A 16,961-nucleotide genomic window follows, 5' to 3' on the forward strand; every position below is an offset into this window, starting at 1 on the left:
GCCAAAGGAATGGAAGTTGCCTAATAATTATGCACACCTGATATAGGGTGTTGATGTCATTAGACCACACCCCTTCTCATTACAGAGATGCACATCACCTGATATGCTTAATTGGTAGTAGGCTTTCAAGCCTGTACCGGTTGGAGTAGAACAACATGCATAAAGAGGATGATGTGGTCAACATACTCATTTGCCTAATAATTCTGCACACACTGTATAGTTGCTCTGTGTGTGTGTGTTCGTGCGTGTGCGTGTGATGGGGTGAATGTGATATGTGGTGTAAAAGCGTTTTAAAAGGTCAACAAATGACTAGAAAAGTGCTATATAAGTACCGTTCATTTACCATTTATAAAGATAATTATTCCAGTTTGTACCTTTTCTCCTTGAAGTCCGACACCAGGAGCACCATTTGGACCTTGGATCCCAGGTGGTCCGCGATTCCCCTGAGAAAAGATCCAAGAAAAAAGAAAACTATTAAAAAGCAGCTCTGATGTCTGAGACGTTACAACAGCCAAAAACAGCAAGTGATGCAGAATTTATTGACAAATTCCTTAAGCTGACTAAAAGTTAAAGTTAGTCACTAATTTAATGTCTGTTCACCTTGTCGCCTTTGATCCCCAAACCAGAAGGGCCACGTTTGCCCTGAGGACCATCAAATCCACGATCCCCCTAAAACACAGATGACAGTTCTGCCACATCACTGTTCTCAAAACAATGTCACATGTGTCCATCACCCTAAAATATGAATCTCTGCTGAGTTTTATACTTCTGGATATTATGAAACCAGTTTTAAAAAACTCTTAAAATGCTTCAGTAGAAATGATTAAAGGTTTATCTTAATCACCGTGTATCAAAGACTCCATTTTCAGCGGTCACTGCACATATGCATTGTGGTAGTGTCAGTGCTGGACTGCATCACCAATCCCAGTTAAATGTACAGAAAGTGATCAGGAATTATAAAAAATGTGCAGCAACACAAAACCTTTAGAGCAAGTTGCGCTTGTGCATGTGGTAGCTGGTAAGAGAGAGAGGTCCATCTGTTAAACTGCTTAGTTCTGTGCAATAAAAATGTGTTGTTCCATCTTGATTTCATACTGCGGCTCCTTTATAGCAACATAGAGTTTTTGTTATCATCTTCAGTAACATCACCAGAAGGACACAGAGCCTGGGAAGTAGAAGGGTGCTGTATCTGAAGGAGCAGAATATTAGCCAATTAAAACTTTCATAGCGATGTAATCTAACTATAAAATTACGCTTCAGTCAGGAAATATTAATTTTACTCCATCCTACAAACATGGTGCAGGGATCAGATCACAATGAGCGTACGTTCATGACTGCAGGCAATCATCAGATGAGCAATGTCACGATAACCGAAGTGCAACAGAGCCCCCGTCTTACAAAAATCTGACCAAAATCTTAAACGAGGCGTTATAGATCTAACGTGATTGACTCTTAAACAATTACATTGCTTACTTTTAATCTAAAATAGTTTTAAACACAGATAATAGTACAAGAAATCCAGATGTCTCAGAGCACAGTGATTATGTAGTTTTATCTTTGGTTGACCAGAATGTTGCCGTGGTTACACATCATATTCTGTACTCATATAATAGATTTGTTTTAATTGGATTATAATTACTCTACAATAAACTGGAATGAACTGTATCAAAGCACCTTGAGATTGCGTCATCATGAACTGGTGCTATAAAAATGTCATGTGGTCCCATAACCAACAACCCCTGAGTCATTTTTATCTGAGATGATTGTTCTGTTGGTGCATCATCCTCATGTTTTAGATTAATTGTGTTTGTCATCAGGCTTAACTGGGTATCTTAAACAGCAACATTTGCAGTTAATTTACATGTTGTTTATTGGCAGAGGTGTATGGGTCGTCCATCATCACTGCTTTTGTACCTGATCTTGTTTTTAGTTCATGTTTAATCTTGCTTTGAATTTCAATAGTTTACTTTTTACTAATGAACAAAATCAGTGTAAATCGTGACTCTTTATCTTTTTTTTACTTCAGTATTGAATATTGAAAATAGTGTTGACTGTTTAAAGACACTCCACTAAAATTTTATTTGTTTCTGTCAGATATGTACATGTGTTTAACTCATCCTTCTAAATAGTATGTTTGCCTGCTACACATGATTAAAGATATCACTCACTTTTGGTCCTGGAAACCCTTCTCCAGGAACTCCAGGGTTTCCTTGTGCTCCGAGTGTTCCTGGTGGTCCCTGGAAAAGATATGGTGCTTAATAAGAACCCATTTATGTACGGAGATGAGGACGAACCAGCATATAGTAACTAACAGACTGTTAAAATAGTTGATGTGGCTTTAGTACTTGTATAAAACAAGAGGAAGTGAATCCTAAGTCTCTGAGAATCATATAATCATTAAGAGTGATTAATTATATTGATACGACTTTGAGTCACTCACTGCAGTTTAAAAGGAAAATGTGCTTAAATACAATTTGTTGTGTTTTACAGTGCTGTTACTGGTAAGTGAATTAAAAGTCATTAACAATTTTTAAGCTCTTAATATATTTTGGATCCTACTCACTGGCAGTCCTGGTTCTCCTATCCCAACAGGACCTGTGGGTCCAGGTTTTCCCTGAAGACCTTTTTCACCCTGTAAATAGCCAACAGCTTCAAACACCCTCCAGCAATTAAATGAGAAGTAAAAAAAATTATTTTCACTGTTACAGACAGAATAGCTAAACTGAGAGGATGATCTCATCAAACAATCTTTTTTTGGAAGACACAAAAGTCTTCAAAATGTTCTGTAATTATTTGAAACAACCCTGCTTGCAGAGCACACTGACTGCACATGATGAGGATTATATGAGAGAAAAGGATGCTTTTACAACAATGATGACATAGCTGATGATATGACTGAGTCACCTTGGCGCCTGGGAATCCAATTCCAAAGTCTCCAGGTGGACCAGGTGCACCGTTTGGTCCTCGGTCTCCCTGTTGTAAGTGGACAGTTCAGAGCTGAGTGTCACATGATGACCGTCAAACACAGCTGACAGAAGCTGAAGTGAAACAACAAACGCTAATCCTCACCCTTAACAATTATTTTTAGATTTATGCACACAAAACTTTATCACATCTATCTTGTGGTTCACTGAGTGAGATAAAGAAGCAGAGATTCAACAATCTAGGAATGATATCCCAGGACACAGACTTGAGAAAGAGATTTAACCTAAATCTACCCTGTTATACACACTCTAGGGATTTAATATTGCACCACGACATTGTATGTAAATTCACTGGTGTAGTTTGTGTAGTATTAAAATGACCGCTTATTTCTTGTTTCTCAGTGATTAAACTGTGATGGAATTTAGATTCTTGATCTTTGCTAAGTTATCTTGTCTTCATGTTTTGATCATATCTGCCTAAACAATGCAGGGTCTGGCTCCCCTCTGTCTGGGTTCCATCTTTGGAGGTGTCACGGTGGCCTGATTTGTGGTTTGACGCCGCTCAAGGATGACGACCAAATAGTCAAGTTAGATGTTTGGATGTTGATCATGTGCCACATAAAAAGCAACTTGTCTTTCTTATCTTTGGAGCACTCCTTAGAACTGCTGTGTGGCTACTGACTGTTGCCCTTTCTGATCAGAAAGGGTTTAGATAACAACGGACCCTGCATCAGATATGATTAAAGCATAAAGTCAAGATACCTTGTATATAAAAATCAAGAATCTAAATTTCATCATAGTGCTAATAGTCTCACCTGGTCTAACGGTGGTGGTCTGGAACCTGTTTCTGATGTGCAGGAGGGACACACTGTATGTCTCATCTGGTTTCTGGTTATTACACTTGGTTGGCCAGGTCATGGTTGGTGTGATGACGTTCCTGTGGCCAAATAACGAAGGTGCAAGTGGACTATTGTGGTATAATGGACATTTACTGCTCTGGCTGCTTGTCTTGTGGTCCACTCTACCTCCAGCATTTTTATTACATGATCCTGGTCAGGTTGCCTCAGGAGTGACATTCTTACAGACGCCCTTTTATCTAAACCTACCATGCATTTTTATAGGGTCGGGTGTTGTAGTCATTTGGAATTGGTTGGACAAAGATATTGTGACTTTTTCACTAAAATTCTGTTTTGAAATGCAGGACTTCTCACAATTTATATTAAGATGTGACCAAATCCCACATGTTGGGAATCACCATAAAGGCGATAAATGCATTTGACTGTTTTTTTATTAGTGAAATCGCTTCCCAACTTGTGCCAAATATCATATCAAGTGGTGCATTATTAAATCCCTCGAGTGTACGTCCTTCTCATTTGCTCCTCATGAGGCCCTGGAAGAGTGAAGAGTCTAAAAAGTATCTTAACTGTTACGGACAGAGATTTCTGATGTTCACCTGCTGCATCTTGTCTACTTCCGCTATCACTATAGTATTTTTTTACTTCTTATATTTCTTTTTCTTGTTGTTGCTGTCACTTTGGGTCACTACATCTATCAGATGGTCCTGTACATTTCCTCTGGAACTTGGTTATTATGCTCCACGTATGCCGTAACTGACTGTAGGTTACATCCTGCTACGATGTGCTGGATTGTCTCAGAGGCTCCTTTCCACAGCCTGGAATCTGGGGTTCTGTCTGCGGTGGTAGAGCCATGAGTACTTCCTCTGTGCAGTCTTTCAGATCAGTCTTTTCTAGCTATTGGTAGGATTTGTTTTTATATCAACCACTTTTTCAGTATTTCAGTGGTACATGCTCTGGCGCTTATCCCTCCATGATGGTTCCTCCTGTCTCTTCTTCCTGGTTGAGTTTCTGCTATAAGAACCATTTACTCAGCAGTTCATCATCCGGACCACCTTCCTAATGAACTCCTGGATTATTGTTGTTTTGGTTATATAGTGGCTCTAATGTTCAAATAAACCTGTCATTTTAGAGGCACAATGGATTTTTCTTTTTAAAAGTAGCCTTTTTTAGTGCAAACTGTCTTTTAGCCATCACTATAGGGCTTTGAATTTACACACCTGTTAATGTTAACATTCGTTTTTTTTGCAATTGACAGAAAAACCAACAATCAAACAGTTTTGGCTGGAAATTTGCAGAACATAAATATCCGGAAATTACCTGAATGACTGCAACTCAAAGCATTTTAAGGTCTTTGACGGACTTACTTTTGGTCCCACGGGGCCCTCGGGACCTGTGTCTCCTATTGGTCCTATTTCACCCTGCAAAACAAATACCTCTCAGTGCAGCACACAAGTCTTACTTGTCGTCATCGTCAGTGAAATTCTAGCATCAGGTGGTTTTTCGCAACAGTGAAAACAATGTTTTTTCCTTTTCTAAGAAAAGTTTGAGCCCTGCATCTTTTTACCTGCTTTCAGACCACAGATGGACTTAAGCAATCTTTGCTATAATCCGGCATGTTTACATCAAACATTTTGGTACTGATGTTCATTAACTTGCACTGTCTCTGTTAAATAAACAAATAAAATAAATAAAAATGTATGAAGTAAAAAAATGAAACTTCATGTTGTATGACTAGAGAGACCACAACAGGATCAACATCAACATCATGGCTTTCATTCCATTCGATTCTCAGGCCTTGCTCGAAAAATAACAAGGTTAAATTGACACTGTGCCAGTAGGACAGCGAGGAAGAGTGGCAGCCAGGTCTCTGCTCTAATCCCACCACAAAACGTCTGTTCCTGCAAAAGAATAATATCCTGCAAGCCTGAATTCACAACTTTGGTGCCAGGATTACCCATAATCCAATTTTCACATTCCATTAGTGCAGAGATGAATAAAAGGCGAATTCCACTTCCAGTTTTTTCATATTGGTGAGAGGACAGTCTGCCTGATGTTGACAAATCTTGATGTCTGTACATTAATGTGACTGGCAGCCAGCAGACTGTATTTTCAGAGGTGTAAAGGATGAGAGGTGGATGCAGGAATTACATTCTTACTTTTTTTAAGTTCAATATATATGTTGTTTGGAATTATTTTCAGTTTATTGAAATTTAATTACAATACTTTGTAATAATTGCAATCACGGACACCTTTGAATACAACCTCAGTTCTAAACAAAGTTAGGATTCTGTGTGAAATGTAGATAAATGCAGAATGCAATGATTTGCAAATCTCACAAACCCAAATCTCACAGCTGAAAACCAAAGGTGACAGAGTCTTTGCAGCAGTGGCTCCCTCTGGATCTGCAGACTCAGTGATCTATTTGAAAAAGCTGCTAAAAACTCATCTTTTAAAATTTGCTTGTTCTCAGTTTTATTTGTTTTTATGTATCCTGTGTTGTTTTGTGTTTTACTGTGAATCCCTTTGAGATTTTTGTCTTGAAATGTACTACATAACTAAACATTTATTCCCAGTGGAACAAAAACACCATTTAATGGAAAACACAGCATTAACTATTTTTTTAATTTGATGACAACAACACATATAAAAATGTAAAAGGGCAAACAAAAGGTTGGAAAAGTAATTGGCATAAAATAAAAACTGGAGGAGCATTTGACAACTTGTTAGGTTAACATTTCAGAGAGGAAGGTTGGCAGAAGTTCACCAATCTGTGACAATTTCAGAAAAATATTCCAAGACGTTGAAGATCCCAACATCTACAGTTTATAACATCATTAAATGATTCAGATAATCAGGAGGAATCTCTGTGCACCAGGGACATGGCTGAAGGTCAAACCTGGATGCTGGTGATCTTTGGGGCCCTCACATTGCTCTGCATTAAAAACAGACTTGATTCTCTACTGAAACCACTGCATGGACTCAGGAAGACGTCCAGAAATCACTGTCTGTGAACACAGTTCACCCTGAAATCCTTAAATGCAGGTTAAAGCTCCATCATGCAAAGAAGAAGCCATAAGTGAACATGATCCAGAAACACTGCTGTCTTTTCTAGACCAAAGCTTGTTTAAAATGATCTGAGGCAAAGTGGAAAACTGTTCTGTGATCAGATGGATCAAAATTTTAAATTCTTTTTGGAAAGCTGACTAAAGACTAAAGAGGAGAGGGAGCATCCGGCTTCTTATCAGTGGACAGGTGAAAAGCTGCATCTCTGATGGGATGGGGCTGCATTAGTACCTATGGCGTGGGCAGCTTCCACATCTGTGAAGTTCCATCAATGCTGAAAAGTACATGGAGGTTTTAGAGCAGCATCTGCTCCCATCCAGACTACGTCTCTTTCAGGGAAGACCTTGCAGATTTCAGCAAGTAAATGCTGAACCACATCCTGCATCCATCACAACAGCATGGCTTCACAGGAGAAGAGTCCGGCTGCTGAACTGGCCTGCCTGCAGTCCAGACCTTTCACCAATAAAAAAAAACACTTGGAGCATCATGAAATCCTAAAATCCTGCAACAAAGGTCCAGGACTGTTGAGCAGCTAGAATCCTACATCAGACCAGAATGGGACAACATTTCTCTCGTAAAACTGCAGGAACTGGTCTCCTCACTTCCCAGACATTTGCAGACAGATCTTAAAAGAAGAGAGGATGTTACACAATGGTAAACATCACTCTGTTTTCACTTTTTAGGGATGTGTTGCTGCCATCAGTTTCAAAATGACTCTGTTTCAACTGATATGTTGTTTATGCTCTAAATATGTGTTTATGGGATTCACAAACAACTACTTTATCTATTTATTTACATTTCACACCATTCCAACTTTTTTGGAATTGGGGTTGTAAATCATTCATCGCAAGTCACATATGATGATAGAGTGACGGGGCCTGAGGACTCATCATGTAAAAATGCTTAAACCAATTTTCACAATGGTCCCTGAGGCATTACCTCTTCTCCCTTTGGTCCTTGCAGGCCTGGAGGTCCCTCAGGTCCCTGCAAGAAAACACATAACTCATCATAAGGGCACAGTGTGTGTGTGTGAGAGAGAGACATTGATTGAAATATTTTAAGTGAATAATGACCATACAATGTCACCCTTCTCTCCTGGAGCACCACACTCTCCTCGCTCCCCCTGCATGACCAAACACATCCACTTACTTTCTCTGGACATGTTTTTTTTTCTTTCTTTTTTTCATATTATTCATATTATGTACACTCACCTTACTACCCTTGTAACCTGGACGGCCCTAGAAAAGGATTAAAGTCAGTATTTCATGTGGTGAAGAGGGTATTTAGAAGTAGAAAAAATGAGGGAGCCATTTTTACCTGAGGTCCGTCACTTCCAGGCTGACCATCCAAGCCAGGCTCACCCTTTCAAAAGAAGGCAACTTATACTGAGTCTCGTAAAATTGGACTCTAATACTTTTCAGAAATCTTTCTTTGCATCATTACTAACCCTTGCTCCTTTAAGACCAGGCAAGCCTCTGTCCCCTTGGTCTCCTTTTCCACCCTGGACACAGAGCAGGGATAGCGGATAAGAAATACTGAGCAACCCAGACAGAATAACTGTCCCACAAAATTTTTTTAAAATGTTTGTCCTTGAAAAACTCACCAGATTTCCTGGTGGACCTTTTTCTCCTTTTTCACACAAACACACATGAGCCTGGGGACACTAACAAAAGGGATGTCAAAGTCAGGGACAAGATTCACAATAATCCTCAGTGCTGCATTTGATACAGTTGACCACAATATGTTACTTAAACGACTGGAAAACTGGGTGGACCTGTCTGGTGCTGCACTACACTGGTTTAAAACTTATTTAGAGAGAAAAGTACTTTTTGTCAGTAGGTAATTTTACATCTGAGCAGACAAGAATTACATGTGGAGCTCTCCAAGGTTCCATCCTGGGGCCTCTTCTGTTTAACATCTACATGCTCCCACTGGCACAGGTCATCATGAAAAATAAAATTAGTTACCATAGCTACGCAGATGACACACAGGTATATATTACAATGTCACCAGGAGACCGAGGCCCCATACAGGCTCTTGGTAAATGCATTGAGGAGATTAATGACTGGATGTGTCTAAACTTTCTTCAATTAAACAAAAACAAAACTGAGAAACGATTAAAGGTCACCACAGAGCTTCAGTCTATACACCTAAAAACCACCAACCAGGCCAGAAATCTGAATGTATTGATGAACTCAGACCTTAACTTTGAAAAACACATTAAGGGAATTACAAAGTCAGCCTACTATCACCTTAAGAACATATCCAGGGTAAAAGATCTGATGTCTCAGCAGGACCTGGAAAAACTAGGCCATGCTTTCATCTTTAGTCGGCTTGATTATTGTAACAGAGTTTTACAGGTCCGCCTATTCGACAGAGGAGTTCTGCTGCTGGTCTATAAAGCTCTGAATGGTTTAGGACCAAAATACATCAGTGACCTCTTGACTCAGTATGATCCTACCAGAATTCTCAGGTCCTCTGGATCCAGTTTCTTATCAGTTCCCAGAGTCAGAACCAGACATGGAGAAGCTGCATTTGGCTTCTATGCTCCACATGTCTGGAAGAACTCCCATAAAGCCTCAGATCAGCTGAAACACTCACTTTATTTAGATCCCAATTATAGACACACCTGTTCTCTGTTGCATTTTAAAAGTTAGTAAATGCAGATTTGGACTTGTAAATGCAAGGACAAATCTGTATCTGGTTCTTTTAAGCTGGAATCCTTAAACTTGATCATGTTTTAATACTTTCTTTCCCCCACATTGGAACTTATCTATTTTATTTTAGCTTTTTCTTTCTGTTTTTATTTATATTCTTTCCTTTCTTTAAAACTTTGTTTGTTAACACACTTGTTATTGCTTCCTGCACCCCGCTGTAATGCTTTTAATGTTTTATGTAAAGAACTTTGTTTTTATTGTCTTGTCTTGTACATGAAATGTGCTATTCAAATAAATTTCCCTTGCCTTTGCCTAGCCTAATCAACTGGAGAGCTAAATATGTGGAACTGCATATAAAAACTTACCTCTTCAAGTGCAACTGCACCCTGGATTAAAAAAAAAAAACAAAAAAAAAAAACACAAAAATGGTCAGATGCAGACAAGATGAAGGGCCATTCAGTATAATTTAATGACAAGGAAAATAATATATTATTTTGTCATGTCTTGATTAGCCTCCAACTGGGTATAAATGTTTTACTGTCACTATACATTGTCTCCCTTGAGACCAACCAGTACTAAATCCACCATCCCGGTCAGGGTAGCTGGAGCCTGTTCAGCAGGCAGGGTCCACCCTGTAAGGGTCACCCGTCCATCACAGGGTAAAAAAACAGATGAATATATACGCTCAATGCTACAACCAAGTTATAACAAAAAATCAGCCAGTACCTAATGCAACTGTGATGTAGCAAAAAACAATGTATTTTAGTTCTATCCATGTTTTGTGATTATTATTATGAGGCGCCCCCTCACACAAGTAGTTTCAGTTTCTGGCCCTAAAGAAAAGATAAAAACTCAAGGAGGTAGTAGAAAAAATGTTTTATTTAACTGTCATTTTTTAATGACTAAAGGTAGCTTAGAAGCAAAGAAAAAATTAATTAAATAAAACTGTTGTCTCAAAAGCACTGTACATAATTGCACCATCTAGCTCCGCTTGAGGATGTTGTGCCTCGTTGAAGCGCTCACTACTGAACTTTAGCAGATTTTCTGACTGAGGCGCCCCCTGACACAGATTAACTCAGCATCGGTCTTGCATCCAGTCTCTACTCTGAGTTTTCTCCAGCATAAAAAAGTTAGTCCGATTTGGACTCTTGTCTCTTCCTCTGTCTCTTTTTCTTTTTCTTTTCTTAGCTTCCTCTGATTTTCTCGTTTGGGTTTCTTTGCTGAATCAGACACAATGCACGTTCAGAACACCCAGTTTGCTGATATCCATTTGCTGGCGTTTGATGCAGTGCTGTTTAGTAAAGTGATGCGCTGGGACGGAAAAAAAAGAAAGTTGTGACGTACGCTTTTTCAGCCTCGGGACGCTGAAACGACTCCAGGAATGTACATAACAAACGTCACAGTGCCATCAAAACAAGTAAGTTAAAAGGTTATGTAGTGCTACTTTAAAAGAAACACTTGCTTAAAAATACTATTGAAAAACACAAACAAAAAAAACTATTTTCTTAATTTTGATAAGTACGGAAACAACCAAAGCCAAAAGAAAAATTAAAGATGCTTCATTTCAAAGAGCTCAAACCTTTCTATCTTGAACAAAACTGTCCAGTTCAGACTCATATCACATCCCACTCTCCCACTGTGGGAGTCTTTATGTTAGAAGGTGTGTTATTTAAAGTAGAAAAAGCTAAGACTCTGCTGACGCGACGCCTGTTCTTGCATGCATGTGGGAACATACATAAACAGAGCAGCCATACGTTCTGGTAAGAACATCAATTCATCAATTCAAATGGCAATTACTTGTTTCATGTAACATTAACTAGTTTCTAATTTTTAGTATTGTAGACACTACAATCAGTTTGGTTGTGTTCAGACATCATGGGACTAGTGGATGTAACTTTTAGTGCAACAAAGAAAAAAACGATATAACTTGTTATTTTAGGATGTGTTTCTCGTGTTGGTAAAAGCACCATCTTACCATCCCTCTGAGCAGCTTCTCTTCCAGTTGAGGGTCCTGAAGACTTTGTACAAACTGCTGAGCAGGTGTGCTGGCGATGGCCCGAAGCTTAGCAGTATTCTGGCTCTGCTGGGCGATATCTGATAACCCAACAGCAAAGAATTTGATGCCATGGCCTTTGGCCTCAGCAGCAGCAGCTAACACGTCAGGGTTACGTGGATGATCAACTCCATCAGTCATCAGCACAGCAATCCTGACACTGTCCTTGGGCGTCTCCTGCACCAGCAGCTGTGTAGCGTTGGTGATGGCATAAGTGGTGTAGGTGCCGTGGCCGATGTAATTCATGGTGCTGACTTTACTGTGGAATGAATCCAGGTCTGTCCAGTCTGTGAATCTGTGCTCCATGGAAACAGAGCTGCTGAACTGAAGAGCAGCCATTCGAACCTTGAGCACCCAGTCCACCTGCGGCACGGAACCCACTTGCAGCATAGAGAGACGTGTGCTAAAGCTCAACACAAACGCCTTCTGCTGCTCAAACAAGACTAATTTTGCACTCTCAGAGCTGTCCAGTACAAATGCCACTTCTAGTGAACATGTCAGACCTGCAGGGCAAGGAATTAGAAAACGTGAGGTGATACTAAAGACTGAGACGCCATGTTTTTTAACCTTTCAAAGTTTGCGCTAAGAAAAAAGCAAGAGAAAAGTGTTTCTTTGCATTTTTCTTTTCCTTTGTACAATGATAAAGATGACAGTTTAAAATGTATTAACAATATTTAAATGGGCAAATGAACATGGTCAAAATATTAAACAGTAATGACATCAATAACATTTAGTTTGGGTATTACATACCTAAACTAAATGGTAGAGATGACTCAGGCAGGTTTATTTACACAAAATTAAAGTCACAGAAAAAAAATTGCTCCACCAAACAGTAGAGCAGGTTGTTAAAGGGCTAAGACAGGGGTCTGCAACATTTACAATCCAATGAGCCATTTTCCGCTCAGCCCAGCTAAATAAAACTCGTTTAGAAAACTATAAGAAATTAGTTGTCATTTTTAATGAACCACATTTTACTTCTATTTTTAGGTTTTAAAATAAAGAAATTCATAAAACTTTTGCACCAAGAGGACAGACAGACTTTCTTCTGTGGAATGTAGATATTTGCAGAAAATGATGTAAAAAAAAAAAGAAGCCCATAATTTCCAACATAATGACAAGAAAAATAGATAAAAAAAAATACTACTGGTACTTTTAGTGTCATTATGTTATGGAAATTCAATGCAATTATTCCACGAAAAAACTAAAAACTTGCTAAAAACTTGCATTTGTTATTATATCTATATTTAAAAACATCAGTTAGTATTTAGCTAATTAGCCATGTATTAAGAGCCATTGTGGAAGGTCCATAGAGCCACTAGCGGCTCCGGAGCCACCTGTTGCAGACCCCTGGTCTAAAAGAAAAGTCAAGCCAACTTAGAGACAAATGTCTAGTAAATTTAATCTGTAATTGCAGATATAACTGCCGATGCAACCCTACCTCAGGCCAGGTGATGGTAAATTTGAACTGAGCAACTGTGATAACTTACCAGGCTGATAAATACTTTGGCATTATGATGCATTTTTTTTTTTTATGTCTAAATGCGAATGTGACTGAAGTCAGTTTGGCAGGTTACTATTTGTCACTCTTATGCAACAATACTGATTATTTTCTAACAATCAGGATTTAAGCTAACGGGAACAATTCATTGTAGTCTTTTTTAACTAAAAAGTTTTGAATCAGAGTCCTTCCATCCATTATAATTTTAATTAAAGAAAAACTTGCCCTTTTTCACAGATTTTTAAGATTAAACTGCTTACTCGAGTCTTAACTAAATGACAATGAGACGTTTTGGTCAAAACACCCTGAGATTGTACCACAGTTCCCTTTCAAATCAAATCAAATCCAATCCAATCAAATCAAATCAAATCAAATCAAATTTTTATAAAGTGCTTTTCATGCACAAAGCAACACAAATCAACAAACAAATTATGCATAATTAAAAATCAAAATGCCTTCACACACCAGAGTATATAACACCAATTTAAAAACACACACCTCACTGTAGTCTAAAACAATCACACGCACAAACACACAAAGTGCATGTACACTCACCACACACCCCCACCCACCCCTACCCCATTCTGCACAAACATGATCTCCCATCCCTTGTTACTGTCTCTTAAATGAATGTAGGCATCTTAGGGATCCATTCACACCGGAAGCCACCCCACCCATGACCACAGGGGGCGCCACCACAGGAACCACCCAGATCAGGGCAGGCCTGGGTCCACACAACAGCCACGGGGCTGCAGTGCAGGACCCCCAGCCACACAGACAAGACCAGTCACCATGGCAACAAATTCAGCTATAAGCTAAGCTAAAAAAAGTAGGTCTTGAGCCTTTTTTTCAAAACGTCAACAGTCTCTGCAGCCCTGAGATTCTCTGGCCAGGTTCTTTCAACTGTCGTTGCACCTCTATTAATTACACATGGTTTTAAGAGGTGTAGTGAGCCACTCGACTCCACCTTACTCGGGTCTTTTGCAGGGTGTCTCTCTTTTGAGTTTAGTTTGTGCTTGCATGGCAATGAAAATTTGGACATAATTTTTACATAATAACACATGAAGCACGTTATAACTGTATGAGAAGGCATTCAGTAAATAACCAGAACTGACACTAACACACTCAGCTAACCAAGCTCAGACTAGCACACACCAACCTGATAGAAAATTACTGGCTTTGACATGTTTATTTTTGTAATAATAAACCACTATTTGACCACTGCTGAGCCCACTGATGCTGCATTCAGTGACCAATAAAAGATGTAAATTTCTAAGTTGAAATTTCTGACTGGGGAGAAAAACAAGATAAAAAGCTAAGTTACATTTCCTAATTGGGATATAAAACATTTGTCAGAGAACTGTTAAGTAATTTTATGTGAAATATTTAGCTTTTGGTGAGAATTTACTGTTTCAACTAAAAGGTTTCAACTTCCCATGTCTGAGATAAGTTAAAGTAAAATTTGGTATAAATCTAGATAGAGGAGCCGAATAATTCCTCTGCACGGAAGCAGAAAGCAATCGTTATCGGCTATCATTCTTATTTTAATTGTTATGTAAAAAATTAACTTATCTCGAGATAACGAGGACTGATTTCTCATGATAACGGGATAATTTATCTTGTTAAGAAAACTAAGTTTGATTTCTCGAGATAATGAGATGATTATGGTGTGCTCAAAAGTCAATGTGTGACACCTGATTTTAATGATCAAAACAGACCCCATGACAGCTGATCGAAGGGTCTACAGTCATGGTGTATATGTGTAATTGTGTGAATGAGTGATTGGTAAAACTTGACAGTCACAATTTCAGTCTTTGTCAGACTTGATAGAAGTAAAATCAGACAGACTGATCGGGGATGGATGTTGCTCGATCTGACGTCAGCTTGCGTCATCCAGGTGTGAGTATATCTAGAACAGCAGGTTTAGTGTAACATTGTTTTTGCAGAAAAGGGAAAGCAGCTCTTAACTGGTATATCAGTGTCAGAACTAGACCCTGGAACATTGAATGAAGGTGGCCCATGGGACAAAGGACATCGTGATCGTCTAAAGAGGTCTGCTCGGTCACCTTGGGCCCTGGCATTCATGCAGTCCAAGCGTTGCACACCACATTTACACGTTCACAGCAACAGTATTCCTTGATGGCAGTGCCCTCTTTTATCTGGTTCATGTACCCTGTCACACTGTGAAAATAGCTCACCACAGTTGGAACAGGATGACAAAGACTTCAAAGTGTTGACTTGGCCTCTAACGGCCCTCAGAGATCAATCATCTCTGGGATGTGCTGGAAAAACAAGTCTGATCCATGGAGGCCCCAAATCACAATTTACAGGACATACAAGATTTGCCACAAATGTCTTGGTGTCTGATAGCATTCGACATGTTCTGGGTTATCTGCAACCCGAGCCCCTGAGGGGTTTGAGCTGTTTCTAAGATACCAAGGGGACCTACGTAATGTTAGACATAAGTGTGTTAAAAGTTTGGCCAATGGGAATTAAAAAAAAATACAACAAATGGGATTAGCTGGATTTTTTGGGTTGAATTGCTGGAATGAAATCGGCACTGAGTGCATGATAAGACATTAAAGAAAAACACTGCTTCCCTTCAGGACTTTCCAAGCATATGCTTAAGAGAAATTTTAGTTTTTGATTAATCAATGAACAATTTACCCCATCATGGAGTCTGTTCCATCCACAGGATGCAATGACTGACTCTTACCGCCAACATGTTGAGACTTCTTAGGAATACCGTTTCCTCCATCATCACGCAACCTGTAGTTCTTGCGTGAAGACTTTCTTCTCTGGCTTGTAGCCTCACAAAAGAGAGCCAGCAGCAGAAGGCAGAACCCAAGTCTCCTGCTCAGGTTTCTCCTCAGCAACATTTCCATCCTACCTGTAGCCATGGAAGTAGATGAAAATCTGGTTACTAAAGAAATCTGATGGAATGCTTTAACATATGCTGCATGTACAGCACAAAACTTTCTGTTTTTCAGCTTAGTTAACCACAGACAAACAGATAACAGGGAATTGTGAAACTGCAGAATTATTGCCTTGTTTTAACCTTAATTCCATTCATTTAAAAACCCTCGTCATTAGTTTGCCAAAATATTTAAATATGCAAAAACCAGCATAATTTGCATGTGAAGAAACCACTTTTTAAACATTGAAATACTAAAAATATTCTTTGATGACTCCTAATATTCAGTTTTTATCATTATAGCTGTAAATTAACATGAAACATGACGACAGATAAATCCAGAATAATCTGAATAATCTATATAAAGAAACAAACATGCAGAAAAACGTTAAAATCTAAAGAAAAGTAGTCGTTTACCTCATCTAGCTGCTGCCAGTGCCTTCAGTCCATTCAGCTGAGGATCTTTGGGAAGCATTTCCACAGCCCTTTCGGTTGGGTCTCTATAAACCAGACTGAGATCAACTCAGGACCATCGGATGAGCTGATGCGCCAGGCACAGCGCCAGCTTTGCAAATTTGAATGGGTCAGAGTAATTTTAGCTGGACCTTGTTACTACAGACGTTAGTACAAGCGTTTACACACGACTGCCTTTAAAAATATTTAGAATAATAATTAAAAACAAAAAACACAAACTACCCCTACCGAGCGGATTTTCTGCACCCGCTTACTGACTGAAAACATTGAGATTCTGAGAGGGTTTAAAGAAATACTAACTTCTTCGATGATTGTTTTTATATAGTCTAGCGATGTGTGTGTGTGTGTGTGTGTGTGTGTGTGTGTGAGAGAGAGAGAGAGAGAGAGAGAGAGAGAGAGAGAGAGAGAGAGAGAGAGTATGAGAAAGAGAGCGAGAGATTAAGTAAGAGGTGATTATAAAAAGCCCAAACTGCTCTGTTAATTAACGGTGCTTTCAGGGTACAAATAAAACTGTGGGAAAA

The 16,961-nt window shown here is 39.1% G+C and overlaps 1 protein-coding gene across 1 annotated transcript in view; it reads right to left on the minus strand.

Moving 5' to 3' along the window:
* col28a1b (collagen, type XXVIII, alpha 1b) overlaps positions 1-16,800 on the minus strand; it is a 33,730-nt gene extending 16,930 nt beyond the window's left edge. Inside the window, exons 1-16 of the mRNA XM_041986892.1 lie at positions 16,384-16,800; positions 15,769-15,942; positions 11,477-12,057; positions 9,867-9,887; positions 8,448-8,507; positions 8,292-8,345; positions 8,162-8,206; positions 8,056-8,082; positions 7,923-7,967; positions 7,784-7,828; positions 5,146-5,199; positions 2,905-2,973; positions 2,564-2,632; positions 2,169-2,237; positions 601-669; positions 375-443 (exon numbers count right to left, since the gene is read on the minus strand). Coding sequence (XP_041842826.1) covers positions 375-443; positions 601-669; positions 2,169-2,237; positions 2,564-2,632; positions 2,905-2,973; positions 5,146-5,199; positions 7,784-7,828; positions 7,923-7,967; positions 8,056-8,082; positions 8,162-8,206; positions 8,292-8,345; positions 8,448-8,507; positions 9,867-9,887; positions 11,477-12,057; positions 15,769-15,937 — 1,446 coding nt within the window. The 5' untranslated portion in view covers positions 15,938-15,942; positions 16,384-16,800. The remainder of the gene's footprint in view (positions 1-374; positions 444-600; positions 670-2,168; positions 2,238-2,563; positions 2,633-2,904; positions 2,974-5,145; positions 5,200-7,783; positions 7,829-7,922; positions 7,968-8,055; positions 8,083-8,161; positions 8,207-8,291; positions 8,346-8,447; positions 8,508-9,866; positions 9,888-11,476; positions 12,058-15,768; positions 15,943-16,383) is intronic.
* Between the last annotated feature and the right edge of the window lie 161 nt (positions 16,801-16,961).

The sequence above is a fragment of the Melanotaenia boesemani genome, chromosome 6 (assembly GCF_017639745.1).
Source record: "Melanotaenia boesemani isolate fMelBoe1 chromosome 6, fMelBoe1.pri, whole genome shotgun sequence".
Taxonomy (NCBI): Eukaryota; Metazoa; Chordata; class Actinopteri; order Atheriniformes; family Melanotaeniidae; genus Melanotaenia; species Melanotaenia boesemani.